General features: G+C 37.8%; 1 protein-coding gene across 2 annotated transcripts in view; it reads right to left on the bottom strand.

Moving 5' to 3' along the window:
• SMYD3 (SET and MYND domain containing 3) overlaps window positions 1-23,683 on the bottom strand; it is a 397,913-nt gene that overhangs the window by 345,067 nt on the left and 29,163 nt on the right. For both annotated transcript variants that reach the window (XM_005146023.4, XM_031046269.2), the window contains exons 2-4: window positions 9,526-9,589; window positions 2,041-2,148; window positions 871-928 (exon numbers count right to left, since the gene is read on the bottom strand). In XM_005146023.4, the coding sequence (XP_005146080.2) occupies window positions 871-928; window positions 2,041-2,148; window positions 9,526-9,589 (230 nt within the window). The remainder of the gene's footprint in view (window positions 1-870; window positions 929-2,040; window positions 2,149-9,525; window positions 9,590-23,683) is intronic.

Below are 23,683 nucleotides of genomic sequence, written 5' to 3' on the forward strand. Positions count from 1 at the left end.
TTAATGTCTTTTGCCCTTTCAGTTTGGGACAAAGTGGCAGAATGCCAGAATGTAGAGAAGTAAAACAGAATACTAGTTATTGCATTGTGTTTAAGATTTATGTGGTTTTTATTTCTATCCAACTGTATCAATAGATCAAGCTGGTTTATAGCCAAAGCTCTGAATAACACTAAAAAATGTTGAGGTAATCAGAATATTCACATTACTCTCCAGAAAATCCCTTTAAGCAAGATGCAAGTATGAACTGAGTATGTATTTCTTCCCTTACAAGCCTTTAACTTTTAAGCTTCTGAAAAATCTGGAAAAAAAAATGTTTTCTATTTCAACATTAGCTCTACTGAGAGATTATAATGAGCATCCTTTCCTACCCAAGCAATTCAAACTTGTGAAACCATAAAAATAACATCTGTGCAATTCTATCTTTTTTTCTTCACTGAATGTAAAAGAAATACACATATCTCCCATAAAAGTTACATTTCTTTCCTTTTTCTGGAAGTTATTTTGAAGCTTTCTGCAATAGGACATAGCTATTGAAAAAGTAAGAAGTCAGTGTACAAATATATGTATTTTTGTATATGCAAGTAAAAATATTGGCACTGGTTTGGTAAGACAGACTGTGTAAACTAAACTCCAAACAGGTAAGACATACACTGCAAAATGAGGAAAAATATTAAAGCCAAAAAGTCAGTTGGGAATTTTGCTTGGACAAGACACACGTTTTTTCCCCATGGAGGTTTTAGCAGGTTTTGTTGTCGATTCTGTTGTTCTACAGAGGAGACCTTCAGAACACAAGCTGCAAGAAAATCGGATGGCTGTTCTGTAAAGCAGAACTTAGAAGCATTTCCTGCAATATGGCTGGCAATTACTTACTTGACTGAAGATCGGAAAAAGAGTAGAGTCTTTCAGAATGGCATACTGATTGCCTAAGCTATAAAGAAAAACAGATAATTAACACATAGCATGCTTTATCTTGAAAACTCTAGAAGATTGATTATTCTATGTGCTATGCCTGTAAGATAATTAGGTAAGGCTAACAGCATCAACACAAATCTGGTAATTCCATGCTTTGTGTAAACTATCCCTCCCCACCCCCCAAAAAAAAGAGAAAAAATATATTTTTTTCTTGGTGTTAAAACATGTTCTACTAATATTTTATACTTTTTTTTTTTACTTAGACAGCTTACCCTAGGCAAATTTACTTGGGCCCTTCATACTATAATTGAAAGCCATTTATGAAGTGAGCAGTCTCAGATTTCATGTGACTATAATTAATGCACAGGATACTAGGCATGTATTTGCACTTTAAAAACAATCATACATACGCTTTTCCCAGCAATGTATAAATTAAGATGTGAAATCATATTTTTATCACCCCAGACTACAACAAATGCAGGCAGACATTTTTATCCAAGACAGACAGCATCATGGCAGGGACAGCTAAAAAAGCAGGCAAATCCTTTTAGATTTACAGTCTCACACAGTCATAAGCTGCTTAACCTAACAGAACATTTAGTCCACATAAACTAACCAAACCGTGGGAATGTCAAAGACCCAGGACTTCCAAGAGAGTTTATTAAAAGGCAAAAAAAGTAATTGAGATTAACAGAACCTAATACAGAAAGCACGGCAGGACTAGCTAACAGTGCTTCTGTCCTTACCACTCAGTCAAATAAAGCTGAATGAAGTTCCCAGTGAAGTTAATGGAAAAGTACCAAAAACTTCAGTAGTATCAAAGAACAATGTCCCTCTGTGCTTTCCTTCTAGGCAGAAATAATATTAGAATGCTACGACACAGTCATAGGAAGATAAAGTCAATATACAGGTCCCTTGAGCTTAATTATGACCATTTTAATATTTCTTGATCTTTTCAGCATTTCTGCAAATTAATCAGTAATCTTATAATACAATATGCAGTCCAATTTTGTTCAGCAATCCCAGTAACGTCAGCTTTCTAGCTCCTAATTACATTAAAAATGTAGAGTGAAAAAAGTATTTATCTGAATCTGCTACACTGAATAAATCTAAAAGAATGTCACTTACTAGTTTAAAAACAATCCTTCCAGCAAGTCTGACAGAGTCTGGAGGAAAATTAGGCTCACTGCTCTTAAGACACCTGCATTCCTGCTTGTGGTCCAGCCAAGCTTCTTTCTATTAAGATTTTTTTAAAAAGGAAGAGAAAGAAAAAAAAATGTATGTTATTTTACATAGCATGTATCCTATTTTTATGTATATACATAGATTTTATATACATATATATATATATATATATACACCTGCACACAAACAAATATGCTAAGCCTTGCAAGGGGCTGGACCTGGGGATGCAGAACCACAACACATTCACAGACACTGAGCCAGGCTGGGAGGAACAGCTCCACAGCCACAAGTCAGGTCCAAAGGATCAGAAAGGGGGACTCTGGCAGCCCCCAACACAGGCAACCGTGGATGTCATCTGCCAGAGAAATAGCAGCTTTATCAGCATAGTCTAAGGTTGCAGCTATAACATGAGCTATGTGGAAAGACACAGGCTGGGTTATCCACTCAAACCAACCCATTGCACCATTCCCTCCTCTAACAGAATTAATTGTGTAACTGATACTATGGACAGTACACTACTATGGAGCTACAGCAGTGCAGGTTCAGGACACAACAGTATCATCAGCATGGTACCCCAGAATTTAATTTTACCTTTAAGAAAGCCTAAAATATAAACAAACAAAAAACTGTATGCTCAGATTCCCAATCCAGTTCCTTGCCATATTTCTCCTTTGCCAGTTCATACCATGTTTTTTCAAAACATTGTATCTGATGCCTTTCAGGCACAAAAGGAGCAGGTAAAGACAAAATGAAAACTCCACAGCAGCCTACAAGAAATAGTGTCCCATGTGTCTGATATACAAATAATTTTCTTTACTTTTCTGCAACATGTTATAAATAGCATCATCAGCTTATTTCAAACTGATATTAACATTCCAACTAGCTGAATTTTTTATCAGATAAATAAATGCTCTCTGATTCTCATTTCCCCATGAAGAGATGGAGCTGCATACTTCACAACATTGGAGAGAACTAGAAAGGATACTAAAATTTCCTCTACTATCTTAATTCCACCAACATACACAATGCTCTAAGGAAGTGTTCACTCATCAATCAATGCCGCAAAGGCCTTCAGAATCTACCCACTTCACCAAAATGCAGCTGCTCCAAAGCAATGGTCAACTTTTCCACAGTGCAAAAACTGTCCCCAGAGCTCCCTGATGAGGCATTAATGCCCATAGCTGGGAGGACTGGTCATGATACCTTCACAGTTCAGACTGGGAATGTAACCAAAATTCGCCAAAACAGAAGATGGAACCAAAAATACCTTAGGTGTGTGTACCACCTGAATCTGAAATTTTTGTTTCGTGGGCCACTTCTATTAGAGTAGTAGTCAAAGACTAACACTTCCATATCAGACAGGATAACAAAGTAAGAGAAAGCTGCTCTGTATTGAAATACGCTGGTTTTATTTTTTTCTTCTTCCTTGTCTCCCCCAAATCAGTGTGGAAGAGAAACAAGAATGAGTCTTCAGCTTCCAACACGTTGGAAGAGATAGCCAATTTCTGATCACTTGATTTTTCACTTACTGTTTACAAGCTGAAAATTCTGGTCACAATTTACAAAAACTCCAAGCCCATCTTATCAACATAGTAGATACTTACACATTTTATTTCCATATTCACAGTGCATGTTTGAAGCCACACAGATGTTTCAAACACTTAAAAGGCAAACTGAAAAAACATGGCACAACAGCAAATTGCTACTATGACAAGAACTCAGAATAACTGAGGGCTTCTGAAGGTGACATTTTCTCAGAGATATGCAGTAAGAAAAAAATAAACAAAATCAGAAAAACAGCTTCTGTTAGGTAACTGCCAAACACAAAATGATAAATTGTCTAATATAAAGAAATTACATGTTCGGCAATAAAAAAGAAAAAGGGAATGACAGGGATACGGGCAAGTGCACATCACACCTGTAGGTTATGACATGCTAGCTATAAAGATTACAGAGGCTATCATACAATATTTTCTTAAGCTGCATTTAAGTGGGAGAATTTTTTCAGGTAACTAGGTTTCAGCACCAGCAGCATTTATTCTATTTCATTCAGGTTTCCCCCTCACTGCCACCACCACCACCCCCCTGCCCTTGACTCAGACATAATAAATAAATTGGACCTTTTATTTCTTTCAGATACACAGGAGATTTGTGATTTCATTTTCTTTACCTGTAACTCTACAAGGGGAAAAAATGACACCAAGAAGGCATTAATCCAAATACAGTTAGTGTCACATGCAGCCTGACAAATAAAAGTTAAGTATTTAGTGCTGAATAGAACTATTCTTGTCTAGAAGAAACAAGGTCATGCTTTTAAATGTCCAGGCATCATTCTGTGTAATATAATTATAATGGCATTTTTACCCACTTAAATTGCTCTTTGGAGTAAATCTTAATCTGTCAGATTTTTTCCCTACTTAAATGTTGCACAGTATTTTAAAAATGCTAGAGATGACATCAAAATGATTAATAGCTTTCCCAACCAATAAGGCCCTAAAGAGATGGAATATGCAGAACTACATAGCATCATATGCCACATTTCTTTGAGATGCATTCCCACATGAGAAGTACAATTCAAACACACACCTTCTGCAAAAGAACGCTTTGCTGAAACCAATGCCAAAAAAGAATTAGTCTGCAGAAGGAGCTCTGGAATGCCATTCACTTCGTCCCAACTGGCTGAGGAAAGGGAGAAACCTCCAAATGCATTAAAGATAATGAAATTCATCAATACTTCATCTCACTCCCAATACAACAAGGACACAAATTACAAGACAATATGAAACCACGAAGAACTGTGACCCTGGAGAAATCTACCTTTAAGGTCAGAATCTAACAATACTTAGTGGTGGGCTTATATTAGTCCCACAGTTCTCGGTGAGAGGCTTTCTTAACTGCGTACCCTGGCTTCCAGTCAAGGTTTTTATACTTTATATCCAGCATGAGTACAAATACTACAGCACAGAGGTGCAACCACCTGGTATAACCCTTCTCCCTCCCCACCAGAGAAGGTCTTCCAGTTTGCCTACAGACAGGGTTTTTTTCCTCCATCAGAAATGAACACCATAAGCAGGTGACAAAGAAAGACAAGTAAACAAGCACAGGGCAGTACCCAGCCTTCATCCTCTGGGCTTCACTTTCATTTGAAGGTTTTGATTTGTTAACAACACAATTTGCATTTCCAAAGGTAGGTTCACATTTTTGTTGAATGTCTTTTTGTTTGGTTGTGGTTTTGGTTTTGTTTTTTAATGAATTTCAAAGTTTGATAATGGCACATTCTCTGAATTCTGTCTGAAATTACTCTCTCATTTGTCAGGGATTATCATCTATATCACTGGTCCCCAATCTATGGGATGCACCAAATTAATAAACATTGCCAAAGCAGATCACAGCAGAGATTATGAGGAGCAGCAGATGTGGTAACTATGTTTGGAGGGATACCAAGCCAACATAACACTGCTAGAAGGCAGCTCCAAGAAATTAGGCATCAACAAGTGCAAAAGGGGCTATAACAGAGGAGTGTCAGAGGGGCAGAAGTCAATGAGGTTCAACTGAAAAAAATGTACTGCCCATAAAACTCCAGAAAACTCATAGTTTTTAAGCCTAAAATAAGTGGTTTGAGTTGTATGATTCATTTAACACACAACAAAAACACCGAATTGCTCTGCAACTATGTGTAAATTGTAAATGCAACTGCACAATTAGCATTTCAGAAAGTTACCTGTATCTATAAACCAAAACTGTCCTGTTCTGCCAATATCCACTTTTTTAAATGTTCACAATTTCATTCAGTACCATGCTGTTTATCTTGCTCAGCAACTACTTCAATTAGAAGCGCACATGATAATGAATTACACTAAAGCTACAGAGACAGAAGAGAGCACAGAACGTTCGGCTGGCCAAGGAGAGCTTTGCTCACAGCTGCTATAAAACCAGAGCTGCACGGTAGTTTATCTAGCCAAAAGAAAAAGGATTAGAGGACAGTCCTCAAAAGCAAACAAATCTGACTGGTCTCAGTTTTATCTGAACCATCTGCCCTGAGTCACCAATCCCAATAAATTCACTGTTTCAACCAGAATATTAAATTTTTTTATTATCCTCAAATGCTACCTAATATCACAGGGTATTACATAATATTAATTCAATATTAATTTATTGTTATAAACAGTTCAAGATGTTATTTAACAGTAAATACACAGCATTTCAAGTTCAGGTAACATGTAAAAGCAGTAGTCTGTCTCACTGAAATCAATGCCTACCACTGCGGATGACTTCAAACATATGAACCGTAGGGCCGGAAGCACAAAGTAGGTAGCCTGAACCCATCTTGGGTATCCAGTGTGAATCCTTGAAGCACTTTCACATATTTGTCTTCCCCAAAGATGAAGCCCCATTTCCTACTGTCCTGGGTTCAGCAGTAGCAGTCATTTTTCTCCTTATTAGTAGCTGGTGCAGCACTGTGGTTTTGACTTTCACCCTGGGAACAGCGCTGATAACACTGACGTTTGTAGTAGCTGCTCAGTAATGTTTGCTCTGACCAAGGACTTTCAGAGTCTCGTGGTCTGCCTCCGCTGGGAGGAAGCAGAGACAGGGCCCAAACTAGCCAAAGAGGTATTCCATACTACAGCACATCATGCCCACTATATAAACTGGGGGCAGTTACCCGGAAGGGCTAGATCGCTGCTTGGGTTGGGCTGGGTATCAGTCGGCAGGTGGTGAGCAGTTGCATTCTCTTCCCTTGTTATTTCCCTTATCATTATTATTATTGGTGGTAGCAGCAGTAGTTTGTGTTATACCTTAGTTACTGGACTGTTCTTATCTCAACCCGTGGGAGTTTTATTAGAGCACATTAAGAAAGGTGGCGATTATAAACTACTTAGAATCATAGAATCATAGAATAGTTAGGATTGGAAAGGACCTCAAGATCATCTAGTTCCAACCCCCCTGCCATGGGCAGGGGCACCTCACACTAAACCATATCACCCAAGGCTTCATCCAACCTGGTCTTGAACACTGCCAGGGATGGAGCATTCACAACCTCCCTGGGCAACCCATTCCAGTACCTCACCACCCTAACAGTAAGAATTTCTTCCTTATATCCAGTCTAAACCTGTGCTGTTTAAGTTTCAACCTGTTACTCCTGGTCCTATCACTACAGTCCCTAATGAATAGTCCCTCACCAGCATCCCTGTAGGCCCCCTTCAGATACTGGAAGGCTGCTATGAGGTCTCCATGCAGCCTTCTCCAGGCTGAACAGTCTCAACTTTCTCAGCCTGTCTTCATATGGGAGGTGCTCCAGTCCCCTGATCATCCTCATGGCCCTCCTCTGGACTTGTTCTAACAGTTCCATGTCCTTTTTATGTTGAGGGCACCAGAACTGCACACAATACTCCAAGTGAGGTCTCACAAGAGCAGAGTAGAGGGACAGGATCACCTCCTTCGACCTGCTGGTCATGCTCCTTTTGATGCAGCCCAGGATACGGTTGGCTTTCTGGGCTGTGAGCACACACTGAAGCTGGCTCATGTTCATTTTCTCATTGACTAACACCCCCAACTCCTTCTCCGCAGGACTACCATGAATTTCCTTTTTGCCCAACCTGTAGCTGGGCCTGGGATTGCTCTGACCCAGGTGTAGGACCTTGCACTTGTCATGGTTAAACTTCATGAGGTTGGCATCAGCCCACCTCACAAGTGTGTCAAGGTCCCTCTGAATGGCATTCCTTCCCTCTAGGGTATCAACAGAACCACACAGCTTGGTGTCATCAGCAAACTTGCTGAGGGCACACTCAATTCCATTGTCCATGTCAGAGTTACATTCTTTCAATTCTTCTCCCCATCCCTCCAGGAGTGGGGGTAAGAAAGTGGGGGTTGAGTGAGCGAGCGGCTGCGTGGTTCTCTGTTGCTGGCTGGGCTTAAACCACAACATCTACCTTCATTGCAACTACACCTAAGTTGGAACATGGTATTTTATTACCCTTTGCTGATTTGCTTGTGTAGCTCAGTGCCAACACAGTCTCATCTCATGTTAGAAGCTTGCCAATAGAAGCTTTAGCAATGACTTTCCTTGCAGATATTTGTTCTAAACTTACCTTGCAAATACTCTATATAATACCTTTATATTCTTCACAGTTGTATTTTCCTTCTGACCCCCCCTAATAAATCTATGGCATTATTATTGATGCTACAATAAGCACCTAATGTACATTACACGTATTTGCCATACAAGGAATCAAAATGATGTATCTTCCTTTCTTTGCTGTCTATATGTTTTAATCCCCAAAAGGACAGCTTTCTGGTATGTTGAGAACACTGCAGATTATAATAAAGCATAATTGTATACCGAAGCACATGATATGTGAAAAGATCATTTGAATGTCAAGGACTTAACTTAAAAAGCTACATTCATATACATTTAATACAGTATCACTGCTAGTCTGTTCTGACCATTAGTTGGTTTTCTTCCTTTTTCTCTATTTAGACGAAGAAAACCAAACAAACAGAGAAACCCACACAGAAATCACAATGCAAAGATAAGTGGAATAACTGAAAAATTCAAGGGTCTGTAACATGACCCTCGTGTTTCAAATCTCAGGTGCCTAATTTTCTGCTGTGTTAGACCTTAAACAGTCATTTAGCCTTACATGTCCACACAGTACCAAGTCCTGCCAACAACTGCACACATTTAAGTGACAATACAAGCCTAATATAAAAGCTAAAATTTTAGGTCTGAACACCTTTAGCTTTAAAAACTGTTTCGTAGAATAGAATCAGATAACTCAAGTTGGAAGTGATCTATGGCGATCTCTAGTTGCAAAGCAGGGTCAGCTCAACTTAAGAGCTTTACCCAATAGGGTCTTGAAACCCTTAAAGCATGCAGGTCACACAACACTTTGTCCAGCCTGTTCCACCTCTTAGCTGTCCTCAGGGTGAAATAACTTTTCTTTATATCCCATGCAAAACTCTTTTCTTTCTTCTCAAGCCTGTTGTCCCTTGTCCTTCTGTCATACACCACTGTGTAAGGCCTGACTCCATCTTCTCGAAAACCTCCTTAGCCTTGCAGTTTTGCCCATGGCTTCTCTTCTCTGAACATTCTTGACCCTTCTTCCCCTTAAAAGAATGGAATATATACTTTACCATGACAAAAATAACTCTTGAAATACAAATATATATATTTTTACTGCAAAGCTGACTTAGAGCTTTCAGTCTACAGCCGACAAACTGAAGAATTATTCCTCCCCCTCTAACCATGCACAGCCAAAAGTAATAAAATACTCAAATAAACCAAGGCAGCATATTTACACACTCTGTCCATAACAACAAAATGAGAAATTGCAGTGTGGAGTTATGACAATCCATGGAGACCCTCTAAATAAAATATTCAAAAGCCTATTTTCCGCAACCCTTTAAAGCTGTTATTTTTCATCTTACCTGACAAGATTTACCGCAGTATTTAGCAACTTTGCACTGAGAGCATCTGTGCAGATGTTCATTCCTGTTTAGAAAAAAAAAAAGAAAATTGGTTACAAACACAAATAGACCAACCTAATTTTCCCTTTTTCATAGCTGGCAATTTTCAAATATTCCAAGGAAAAAAAAATACCTGAAAAACAAAAGTAGTCTACAATGCTGTTACACAAGAGAAAGTGTGCATGGTTATGTTCAAAGATAGATTCACAATCCTTTACTCATGTGCCTCAGCACTTTTGCAGCCAGTTTGATCAATAGTTAAGGTGTCAAATGTGCTTTTTTTTGTTTCAAATAGCTATAACCCTGAGGAATTTGATTTTGTAGACAGCATCATAATTAGAGCTGTGCAATACAACTAGTCAATCTGTTACCTACCTTCAGTCTTCTCTTAAGCAAGCAGCACTTTAAGCAAGACCTTGCTGTGTAACTCCAGTTGTGACAAGAAGATCTAACTTCATAACAGAGTTTGACACGGAACACATCAGCAGAAATTCCTCTTCTAAGAAAATACTTCTGATTGGTGGGAAGTGGGACCAAAATAAAAATTCACTGGGGGAAGGGGCGGAGGGAGAAGGAATAAAAACCCAGTGAAAGCCAGAAGGATAACTACCAGAGCTATACATCACAATCTAAAGGTTAAAAGTGCTTTCTGACTCTAGTACCATTTTCTGACATTGTCATAGCTTACAGTTACACTAGATTAGCTAAGAAAATAGCACTGAAGTTCAGTAAATTTTTAGACACCAAGAAAATATTAAATGGAACGCACACACAGAGCAAATCTTACATCTCAAATACACAAGTTTAATTGGGAGATAAATAAGTGTCTAACACAGCCCATTTGGAACTGAGACTGCAAGTTTAAGTGATCAGATGCAGGACCTTTCTCTGCAAGATTCCTGGTGTTTGCACATCAGTAGTAGGCGTGCTCTTTTCACTCACACTCCCAACTGACACAACTAAAACACAGTGTAGTTCTCCGTCTCTGCTGGCACCAAAAAGAAAACTCCTCCTCTGTCATCAGTAATGTAGAGTCTGCAAACCCCGAGTCCCAGCAAAACTGTTTTATGATATGACCTCTCTTTTTTCTTTCACTTACGCCACTCAGTTGCCCCCAAATATTAATTTCTATGGGTGAATTCAAAATGATAGAACATTCTTCACAGGCCAGATCTAAAAAAGACAGCACCAATGTGCCCACAAACTTCAATCTATGAGTTCTGGATGATGAATTTATCACCCTGATTTCAGCAGTGACACCAAAACTACCAGAATCAGGGGCAGGACACCGGAAATACTATGAAGCATCCTCTACTACAAACCAAACTCTCCTTTCCCAAAAGTCTCACAAGTGGAAAAGGTATTTTGCTGATATATCAAAGTACTGCTTCAATATATAAATTATCAAAATTAAAAGATAGGTTTTAATTAGTAAAATAATTGTTAGTAATTATTAAAAATAGATTTTTAAAAAATAACTTCTTATGCACTATCTTTGGATTCTTATAAGCATTCAGGGAGTTTCAATAGCTGCATTGGTCAAAGCTTAAAGAGAAGCACTATTTACAGATCATTACAAGCAAGTAACAATCTTTTCATTTCTACACCATAAAAATCTCTGGTTTGTTGCACAATAATTTTTTTACATTCCTACTGACTACCAGGAGAAAAATAAATTAGAAATATTTCAGATATAAGCACATGTTTTGCTTGTGCCTTCTTTCTCTTCTTACTTGCAAACCCAGCCCTGGAGACTGAAGAAACTAGCAACTGTTGGATTCCTATAAGCAGAATCTAAAATCTTGTACATGCACACAGGGTTTTTATTCTAAGGTGCAATGCCTGAGGATGATTCAGAGTTGGAAACAAGTGTGAAATCTTCAGCTGAGGAGAGCTGCTTCATTTCCAAGGTTGAGCAACAACACTCACTTGAATTGTTCACCCTACTGCAGAATAACTGAGCAAAACCATTTTGAAGGCAGACCTTTTTTTGATCCAAATGCTATTCACCGAAACACAGTAGTGAGCTATGCCTTTGATAACAGAGCCCTTCCAACTTTATTCACATTCACATTAAAGTACCAAAAAGTTTCAACAACAACAAGTAAAACACAAATTCCCAAAGAATAGAGTAATTATAACTTTCTGGGGCCAGAATTTAAATGAATTAATGCCCATAGCTATTAGAGAAGTCTCTCCTACAGATTTCACACTCTTCCATCAGAAGGCTAGATCTGATAATCTTAATATACTGCAAGCATATCTTGCCTTGTCTACCTCTTAGTATTTTTCAAAGAGATGCCAGAATTTACTGCAGTCAGTGGTGTCACTCAGATGTATTCATTCCTCCCTTTGTAAAACAATTAGCGGACCTGTTGCCACAAAGCACCACTCATCCAGCACATACCAAAGTCTCAATAAATTGCAGGATTATTTCTTTTGCCTTCTTTGTCCTAAGGGTTAATGATGCTGCAGCAACAAACACATACACACACACAAACATCTAAGAACCATCACACAAAACCTGGATTTTTGCCAAACTGACACTACCAGTCAGACTGCTTGAATAAGGTGACTCCTGGCTGGCAACATATAATGAATTAACCACCCATTCATCTTTCGAGGTTTCTTTGAATGACAAGCAGATGTAGAATGCTTGTTACAGAGCTGAACAGCAAAGTAAAGCTACTGAATAAATTGTTACTTTTTCTTCTAATCCTCTCCTGCCTCTCAGGCTAAAAATTTCCTTTAGATTTACAGCATCTATGAATCTTGCTACATGACATTTTAAATGTAAAACAGTATGATCTAAAACACTTCACCTGTATATAAAGAATTTAAGAATAAGATTCATCTATTCATATATACAGAATTCATGTATTTTAGAACATTTTAAAAAATGAGACAGTTTGCTTAGTTTATTCCTTTGCTTCTCAATATTTTATTAATGTTATAGATTTAATTGAAACAATTTTAAGGTCACTGTCAGATATTCCTATGCATTTCTCGTTAGTTACCTGCAAACATCATCTGTATATGATATTAGGTTATTCACAAGTTATCTACTGCATCTCACCTAACATGACTAATTTAATGAGTGAGAAAATGCACAGAATTTCACCTAATGCATTCAGAAATACTTAAACCTCTGGAAAAAAAATGCTGCAATAGAAAAGGAAAGAAAAATGCAGCAATTGAAAATAAATTCTTAATTTTCCAATACAGCTTCAGCAAGATTTTCCAAAACTAGTAAGACAGTTCAACTGGAAGTAGCACACACACCCTCTCAGCAAGACAGCTTTTTTTCTGTTAGTTTTGTTTAAATTCCTTTTCCTTGAAGGTATGAGGAGACCAGAATACCGTATGGAGGCACTGATGATGAGCAGTGAGGCAAAAAAGTCTACAGGAAGCTGCTCCCAAGTATGACTGGCAGCACAGGAGACAGCCTGAAAACACTTGGCTAAAATCCTAAGAACATGCAAAGTCTGAATCACAGAGCAAAGAGGTTGATAAGGGTTTGCCTGGACTGCCAGGTCCTATCAGAGCCACACCTGCACCCTGACAACATAGAAAACACACGCCCTTTTAACAACACAAAATACTTCTGTTTGCCCTGAAAGGGCCTAATGTAATTTGAAAACCCACAACAAAATCCAACCAATACAATTAGATTACTTAATTTATAATGAAAATGCATCTACACTTCTCTGCTGATTGCAGGCACTTGACCTTCCGCCTTACTCACGAGATTAGAACATTTGATTACCAGACTGTGCTCAATACTCCTTTCTACGCAGTTTATTCACACCTCTGCTTCTACCACAGCTTGCAGGGGGAAAGGGCAATCTCACATGAATCCCCTATTGCATTTTTGTTGTTGGTATTTTCAGTTAATAACCCAGCCCTATAGTTCATGTAACAGAAGAGTGTCTCTTTCATATGCATGTCATGTTGAACTAATTTCGTGAAGAAATTCTTAGACCTTTGAAATTCAGGTGAACATGTCGAGTGCATAAAGTCTGCTTGGATTTTCTCAAGTGTGTGCATTACAGACCTGTCACAAACTGAAAGCAATCAATACCTACAATAAGCAAACATGTCATTCATTGTTTTAATAATATGCTTCTGTCTTCTATTAATAAAGATGTGAATAACAGCCATTTCGCATTTGGTAGATTTGAGAGCATCCATTAAATGCAATTACAATTCCTTTTCTCACGTCTCTCCCAGCAGAATAACAGAGTCTAGTGACACAGTTGGTCTCAGCTGTTACCCTGATGCTGACCAGGCACTGTGGGTGCAGAGGCATCTCCAGCATACCAAAAGCCACAGCACAGTTTGGGAGACAAGGATGAAGGGTGCTGGGGTCAGGCAGCAACAACCCCAGAGTGTATGCCTATGCAACATCCCAAATCCCTTCTAAAGCAACAAGCCTCCGCACTCAGTGAGCCATGCTTCTGGTGCCCTCAATGCTGACTTGGGGCTGAATGGTAGGCTTAGGGCTTCCTCTCTTTTCCCCTGCCAGGGTCCTGGACCTATTCTGCAACTGTGAATCAGCTGGCAGATAAGAAACCATCCTCCATACATCCCATAACCTATGTCATCTGAAAAAAGCTGTCAGGTTTTTCTGCCCTAAGGTTATTCTGTACACTGCTCTCACTGGACCCCCTAGGTCCAGATAAACAAGACTACAACAGGTAAGAAGCCTTTGACATCTATGCCCCTAAAAGTAAGGCCAAAATCTCCCATATCCTCCACTTGCACACTTCATTGTATGAAGTATATGAATTAATCTTTTTTAATCTAAGAGCAGCACTGGGGAGAAGTAGCTTTCTGAGAGGTAGCAAGAATGACAAATTTTGAGAGTTAAGAAACACGAACTGCAGCTAGCCACTAATGAAAGACCACATTTGCTGCTGTTATCTGTAGTTCTTGTAACATTGAATGATGTATTTAACACCCCAAAAACAGAAGAAAAATCAAGATGCAGAAAAAAAACTTAAGAGAGAATCTGAAGAATATCTGGTCTGAAAATTGTGAAAAACATTTTCTGACAATTTATGTTGGATCTTTAGCTTTTTTCTTCTATTGGAGGTCACAGGAGCCAAAATCAAGGCTGGAAAAACAATAAAAGACATATAAGGGGTAGATTTTCATTTACTCCTATGTAGACGCTTGTCTTTGTGTTCATGCAGTGATGGTAGCATCGCTAAATTCTTTGCAGTATTTAGAAAAAGACTGGGTTTCAAAAAATTTGCATCACTCACATGTGGTGCAAGATTCTTCACTGAAACTGAAGAGTTACCTAGAGCCACAAAGAGATAGTTCTCCTTCGGTTAAACTGCAAAAAAAAACAACCCAACATCAATTTTCTGAAACTAAGCCTACTAGATATGCAGTATTTATTCTGATACAACCAAGAACAGAATCATACATCTTTCTATTAAGCTGACAACTCATCAAAAGCTTCAGATGCAGTGGTTTCCAATAAAATCAGTGAATGAATAAGAAAAAACACCTAAAATATGGCTCTCAAACAGGCAAGAAATTTAATCTTATGCTTGAATCGTACTTCTCTGTACAATAGTTACCTCTGACCCTAACCTATGCAGGGAAATACAAGAAAATCTCCCTAATGAAAACAAAAAAAAAAACTTCAGAAGTAATTTAAGTAGTACAAGGCCCTTTAACTGAAAATGTTGTCCAGAAGAAGCACTGAGCATCTCCCAAAACAGTACCTTTTTGCTCTAAAATACAGACAAGCTTTAGAATAAAATATCTTCTACATTTATGTATGCATATATATGTACACATACAAAATGTATACATATGCACACACACAATCAACATGCACAATGAATAAAACAAATGCCACCACAATCGAAACCAACAGTTGTGTGAAAGTAATTATCCTCTCAGCAAAACTCCTAGTTATCTGCCACTGACAGCACTGAAGCAGAAACACAGCAAAAGTTGGCTCCCAGAGCACAAGGTAACTACTACAAATTTTCTCCTACACCCACTTGCTTTGACACACTTTCCTTTAAATCAAGGCCATCTCCAGTGTTTGCCCACACTGGGTATGCCACATGCCTCTAGCAATTTCAGGCTTAAACAGATTAATTTTGGTCACACAGTATATTCATTCCACCTTGGGATTTTAATCAAAGAAGAAAGCCAAATACTGAGGAAGACTAAGATTGTATTTCACAACAGGAAAAGGTCATATCTGTAAATTAGAAACATGTAAAAACGCTACATGCAATATTTCTAAACATTCGTTTCTAGGACATGTGGTTACAATCCAACGAAGTCAAGTATAATAAAGCACCCCATCTTTTGCTTTTCCCTATAAAAATGATAAATGCATTGCTCATTAATCTGCTGTATGTCCAAGCCTTTTTTTTTTCCTTGACCCATAAGTCAACATTCCACAAAAAGAAAGTTATTACTCTAAAATATCATGCTGCTGTTGTAAATATTTACATCCTGCTAGTATTACCTCCTGGATCATATGGATCTATGACTTTCAGTGAAATATAAATCCCTGTGACCCTCTCAGAGAGGAATATCTTCATCAGCTTTTTTCTTTTTAGCTCCTTTCCCTTCTTGACCATTTTTTAGGATACTCATTTTTTAGAGGTCCTACAATGTTTGTTTACTTGCTTTTATACTTCCAAACATGAAAAGTTAGACTCAAAAGTCCTTTCATTCCCTATGGAATACATTTGGAAAGTGCTGAACAAAGATTAAAATATTTCAGGCAACAAAGCTGGAGAGACAGGAATAGAGCTGGGCTTAGAATATGTTGTGGTGCATTTTGTCTCATAGATTTAGAATTGGGTAAGGGTGTAAATCAAGTTAACCCTTCAGTTTCACCTGCTTAGGCCTTGTGCTCAGATCACACCTGAGTAAAGATGACTGGAACAGCATAGTCAATTCTGCCTGCATATAAGCTGAAGAACCCACAAAGCTAGAAAACAGGAGTGAAAACAGGAAAAAGTGTATTTATATCAAATAGCAGAAAGGGCTGAAGACACAGAGAAACAGATTTGTACATACACTGGTACACAGCCCAGAGAAACAGCTTGTTTCCGCTTTGCTCAGGTGTAATCTGATATTGAGAGTTCTTCCCAGATATCCAAAGCATTCTTGTCATTAACTAGATGCTCATAAAATCCAGCTGATGACTTCTGCATTAGAAGAATGTGAAAATATTCTTGACAACAGTAACTCTACTTCCCACCTCCAGGCACCCATCCAGAGGTAGACAGCCTTCTGCTGTACTTGCTCCTCTTGGGGTACACTTTAAACTCATAGAAGTTTCCCTCAGCATTTTTGATACCAAGTCTAATCTTCACCCCTTAGAAATGCAGGCTATTTCTGACCATACCAGTATTTACTCTCCTAAATTATTCTACACAACTGTGAAATGCTAAGGAAACCGGAAGATGTGATTTAGCAGACCTACAAACACCTGTAATAAATTTACAAATACCTAACCAGTTCTCTCTCAGTCTAGCTGGATGGAGAGCCTTTTAAATTACCATTAACAGGTACCTTCAAACCTTATTATAAGCATATTTTTCTTCAAATCTTCTATACTTCATCAGTTCTTTTCCTGTCACTTTCTTATCTCCAGCCTTGCAGGTGTTCTAGTTTCTTGCCACTGTTCATTTTTTTTTCCCTAATTTTCTGTGTTTTAACACCTTTCCTGTTTGAGACTCTCTTTCCCCTTTTTTATAAACTATAAAGGCCTTGTTTTTTTTCTCAGAGAAAGTCTCACTTTGTTCCCCATCAGCTCCAAAAGGTTTTTAGCTCCCAATAATTTCTGGCTAGGAACAAAACAAAATATGGTTTGGAAACAGCTAAAAATAGCAGACATTTATACATAAAGCACAGTGCCAAATACCCTTACTGAATGATGATTTTTAATCTTACACTCTTTGCAGCAATTTTCATTTCATTATCAGGGTGATCACATTCAAGGAACTCGATCTGAGAACATTTTACAAATATTCTTTCTATCAAGTGCTTAAGTAAAATCTGTTGTGTCACATCTCTCACTTCTCTCTCCAACAAATTCTGGAAGTCAATACAGAAGGGATGACTTATTCCCTTCAGTCTCCATTCTTCATGCATCACCGAAAGGTGGATTTTGCGGGTCCCACTCTAAAGCTTAATTTTGGAGATGTCCACCAATAAGAACAAAGGCATCTCATATTAGCACTGGGACAGCAATGTTACATAGAAATTACTCAAAAAAAATGCAGAATATAAGTATTTATTATTGACTTTCTATATAGCAGCTAAAGCCAAATTGTTATTTTCATTACAGCTGCTTTGCACCATTAGTGACGGAAAGCAAGATCTTCAAGCAGGACTTAACATATAATAGCTCAAAATTGAAGTTAAGCCTTAAAGCTGCCCTAAAGTCCATTTATAATGCCAGATTAATTGAAAGAAATCTGACAATAAAAATGTAGTCACCAAAATTTTCACATCTCAAACCGTGAAGTCCTTGAGCTTAAAGATTTATTGAAGCCTCCATTTTCTTCTCAAAGAACTTTGTAAAAAACTCCTTCAAATGTCCCCAAACTCCGCCTCAATCACTACAGTCAGAGTGCCATTGGGAGAGAAGGGACAGTGCACACTGCTGCCCGAGAAAGCTGTAGGCAGCTGGGCATCTTACAGAGCAAAGGTCCACGCTGCTGCATGGCTTGCAGAATGCCACCCAAACTGCAGAAAGTAATGAGGATATGCAAAATAAAAAGTACTCCCATAGTACACATGCAGTGAAAACAGATGGTTTTCAAGGCCTCTGCTAAGTATTCCACTGTAATGAGCACTAAACCACCAAGGCTGAGCTGTCTGATGGTATGTGCTCACCTCTTGCTTGCTTCCTCACCCCTTTCATTTGGTGTCAATGCCCCTACTAAAACAGGACAAGGTCCTGAACCCATTTCTTGCTCAGTATTCTAAATTTAAGAGAGTTACAGCCATTGTGAATCTGGCCAAGATGCTGCCACTATTGATCTTTGAAAGCTTCTGAAGGACTGGAGCCTTCCTACTCCCAAAATAAAGAGCCAAGGAAAGCCATAAATCAGCTCCACATCACCTAATATTTACTCTCTGTACTCTGGTGACATCCGATGGCTAAAAGCATAATACATATTTCTTCAATTTCATAAACAGTTTACAATTTAGTAAAGAAGCAAAACAACTCAAAAGAAATGTGTCTATAACTGTCAATGACACCTATATATTTTCAGAAAAAAAACTGAGAGCCAGGAACACAAGTGTTAATTTGCCTCAGTTCACTCCCCACCAATTCTATGGATCAATTGGTAAGCAAAACCTGTACGCCCTTCACAGTTTCCAAATTTGTCCATTTCCAACATAAAGGGCTTTAAAAAGAAAATGGCCTAGTTCAGAAATGCATTTTAGAACTTTGTCATCACTACCTTCAGAACAAGCTTTCCTGATGAAGAATTTTGACCAGGAAGGCATCAGGGAATAACCCTGACAATTTTAGTATCACTGACATGCTTGAAGATAAGCACATGCTTAGACATACCTGCAAATGGCAGCCTTCTCTCACAAACTAGTTCTGCTGTTGGCACTGCTACATTTCTAACTGTAGTCCATACCTTCACAAAAGATACTTATTCTAATTAAGGAAGGTTCTGAATAATTTAGTGTTTCCCAGAAACTACTTCTTATTTTAGGGAGGGAACACAGATAATCAGATAATACTTGCAAAAAAAAAAAAATAATATTAATAAATTCTTTTGGAAATTTAAAAATTGAGATGAAACATGGGCAACTTTCAGAACTCAATTCTTGAACTAATTCTGGTAAATCTTAAGTTTTTAATAAAAAATCTCATGTATTTTTAAATGAAGCCTTCTCCATTCCTACGTCAGTTTCTGACATGTAACAGTGTTGCATTAATATGAGAAACAACCAAGTGCTTTTTAAAAATCTGAAGTTATTATTTTCATTAATGGAATCAATTTCTTCAGTAATGGGAATTCCAGCATACAATGTGCTTCCTCACACTTAGCTACTGGTTCTCATTTTCTGCTTCCAACAACATTCCACAGCAAATGTTGAAAGAAAGAGGAGCTGTCAAGCCATAATATCTGTTGTAAGATGAGACATTGTCCTCTACCTTTCTGCTGACTTGTCCCAGTCACATCACATTGGTGCATACAAGTTCATTTCAAAAATTGCCCCCCGTATTGAAGAAACTTCAAAGAGGAATAGACACTGTAAGAAGGTTTGAAATAATATGGAGAATCACAAATTGATATGGATTGGCCATGGATTTTGTACAATTATCCACTTAAAATTGGTTTTTATGTTCCAGAAAATACTACTTCTACATCACTATAAGTCTTCAGTTAAATCTCATTTTCTCCATGGCCAGGAAACATGGGCCTTTAATCATCATACTGTAGCTTCAGTGATGGGTCATAACTGAAATCAGATTATTTGTTTCAGTTCAACAACCATGGAATGAGACTTTGAAGAGCGCAAAACAAGAAAATGAGAAATATGTTATTCTTTATTTGCAAAGGAAGAAAGTGGAGGTTTATTGTGATGGACAAACACTGGGAGAAAGCATGAGCTTTTGTTAATGTATGCCAGTCCTCATATGGCTTATAGGTATCAGTAGAAGTTAAATAATCAACAGCAATGCTCTGCTTTGCAGCATAAAAGAAATGCCAGCAGTACATGTTTGAAAAACATGAGCCTCTGGTAATTTCTAAAGTCAACCATGCCTCAAAACAATGAATTGAAAATGCCTGTGAGCAATTTACCATTTTGTAGAAACTTCACGCTCATTAATATTGCAAAATAGAAATATTTTTTCAAGTGTGTGCATATACATGTATATATTTTTATCCACACATACCGCTGCTTTGGTTTTCTTATTCCTATTCTGAACTCTTCATCTCATATTTCCTACTTCCTCCTACGTCTCATGAAAACATTATTAATTCATCACCCTTTCTGAGTATCTACCACCACCCCTGCAGTAACACAACGAAACTCAGAAGAGGTTCCTCACAGCTCAGGCACCTGCGCCCTTTGACAGCTCTGCTGGCACACACACCAGTGGCTTGTTCATGTTGAAATGCTGGTACAGTATCAGAACGATCTACATAAATCCTACATGTATCTCATTTTACTGCCTGAATGATGGTTTGCATTCAAACTTCACATCCAAATCAGAGACTGGGATTACAAATGGAGGGAGAGAAGAGTATTCTACTGTGCAGGCTTCACTCAAAAAACATTATAGCACACAAACTTTTAGTAGCTCACATTGAGTCCCCACTGTTGTTGCACAACTGTAGTAGGTACTTAAGTTAAAGCTGATCTGAGCATTTCTTATGAAAACAACACACTCATTGCCCATAAATGAGAGATGCAAAGAAAGTATTTCTCTGCCAGCTGAAAGAACAAGCACCTTGAAGACCACAAGGCAAACACCTGACCTCTGTCATTCTGGTTGCTTAGGCTCGGCAGGAAATACTTGCTGAAGCAGGTCTTTTTTTAAGGTCTGAAAAGAAAAAGCAAAGTTGAACTGTCAGTATAAACAGTAGGAGATGCAGTTTTAGCTTTGGGTTTGGGGATTTTTGTTTGGTTTCATTTAACTAAGAGGCTGGCACCTCTGCTTAAATTGGGGTTATTCTCACCTAGTATGTGGATTCCAGCCTCTTAATGTTTTATGTAAAATTAATCAAACTGCTAAAAGAATCCAAATCACACCTACAATTTAAGCTGAGTGTAACAACTACGCATAAAAAGGCTCCATCTCCTTTTGGTGGGACTCCTCAAAACCTGAATACACCATCTGAAGAAGAGATCCACTACTTCTCAGTGAACACAGTTAAGGCAACAATGCTCTGTCATCTACAAAACCTAGTTATACTACTAAAATACCTGTCTGAAGAAAACAAACTCTTTTGCATTTATACTGCTGTTTGTGGAAACCACCTCTGCTAACACAAAATGAAAGTGATAAAAATATTACAATATAGGAAGGAAAAAAATAATGACAAAAAGCTGAAGAATACCTTTAACCCACCACAACGCATCAATCTATTACCATGGCAAAATTCAGTTTTGGAGTAGAAGAGATTTCTTGACAGCCAGTGGCACCAGACCATGGAACAAAATTCCTATCAGCCAAGGAACCACTCAGATTTTGACCTCAAAATCTAACTGCTAGATGATCCGTACTGTTTGGGGTTATAAGAAGTCATGTATTAACATAAATGCATGTGTAGTGCATTTGCTACTGGTGTGATGGCTTCCACACTGAACAGGTCATATATAACATTTGTTTGTTCACAGTTGTCAATTAGAAAAATTATGTACTTCAGTTAAGCTGTGATGTTACTTAGAAATAAAAGCACATTGAATTTACAATCTGTTACCTAGGTATTCCAGCTGTTCTAAAAAAAAACCTCACTCGGGGGGCTGAGTAGTAGCATCCCCTCTGCTGTGCATGAATGCTGCTGAACTCAGGCTACATACATGCTGGTTACATGGAAATTAACCAAAATTTGGTTATCTTCACATCAGTAACACCAGGATTTTGTAGAAATTCTTCCCAACAGAGAGAAACTTCACAAAACCTGAAAAGCACCCATTTATGTTATGTGTGTGTATATGTGTGTGTGCATATGCACCAGATGTTTCCAAACTAAGACACTTTAAATTAGGAGAATATACGTAAAACACTGACAGAGAATAATTTGCTGATTCAGGACCATTTGTCTGCACTTCATATAAAGCTGTGTTTTCATCCAATTTGATAAAAAGTTCCCAGCATGATACTAGGTCATTGCACTGCTGAAGATGAAGCCTTCTGAGGGAGCAAAAAACCCAAGGCTCTGACCACTGCCTTTATTAAAAAAAAAAAAAAAGAAAAAGAAAAAAAAATTTCTACAAGTTCAGGCCAAAACCAACCAACCAAGAAAACAAAACAAAAAACCCTTGACATGATAGGCCAAGAACTGATGGATCCACACACACACAAACACAGCCTTTTGAAATTATTTTTTTCTGCATTTGTCATCCTAAACTATAGGTTATGTGGACAGCAGCAGCGTCTCACCTCTAAGAGAAAGCAGAAATTTCTTGACCTACCTGACTGGGAAACTGCAAAGTTTGTATTTGTAAAGACTTTTAAAAGCCTTGGGTGGAAAACCAGATTAGTGCATGTTTGGTATTAATCGTTCTTGTAAAACTCATGAACCTTGAAAATGTCTGTGAACATTTTAAGATAAAATATGGACTGAGCTTCCAAGACTAATTTGTGTTGGCAATGATCAAGACAGAATTACAAACAGATGTTCTAGGTCTGTTTGAAAAATGAAGGGATTTGAGGATAAAAGTCTCCTGAACGATTAATGATATTGCCAAAATAAATAAATATGCAGTCATCTGCTAAAACTAAATATATATAAACACATAGCCCCAAAACAAAGTATATACCCTATGAAAATACCAAACAGATTCATAAGCTAGGCAGTGCCAAGACAATTGCTTTAAGAAACTAAAAGAATATGTGACAATTCTCTTTCAGAGTGAAAATACAATATACTTAATAGTACCATTACATATTAAAAAAAATACACTTGGGGAAAAAAAAGAACCACTGAGACATGGACTCTGTGAAATACTTAAGAATTAATGACTCTCAAAATCAGAGCCTTAGCTAAGAATAAAAACAGATAAAGATTATCAATTTATTAACACTTTTATGGGGCTTTAGAAAGTGCTTTTATATTCACAGGGACACTGACTTTGAAAAGACAATGAGGTTTTTAAAAAATAGGAGGAAGTGCAAATATTTTAGAATGCTGGCAAGAGAAAGCAAATCCTAAATGCAGTATGTCATTATATTTAATTTGTGAAGTATTAAAATAACATATTCAGCGTACCCTAAACTAATTGCAAACAGACAAATTGGCAGGATAAAGTGTCCTACCATCCAATAATGTTTAAAACATCTTATCATAAACATAAGCATCTCATAATGTTTAACTGGAATTCTCATGAAGACATAAGCCAAAAAGCAGCTTAAGTCCATTTTTGC

This window comes from Melopsittacus undulatus, chromosome 3 (genome assembly GCF_012275295.1).
Source record: "Melopsittacus undulatus isolate bMelUnd1 chromosome 3, bMelUnd1.mat.Z, whole genome shotgun sequence".
NCBI classification, from domain to species: Eukaryota; Metazoa; Chordata; class Aves; order Psittaciformes; family Psittaculidae; genus Melopsittacus; species Melopsittacus undulatus.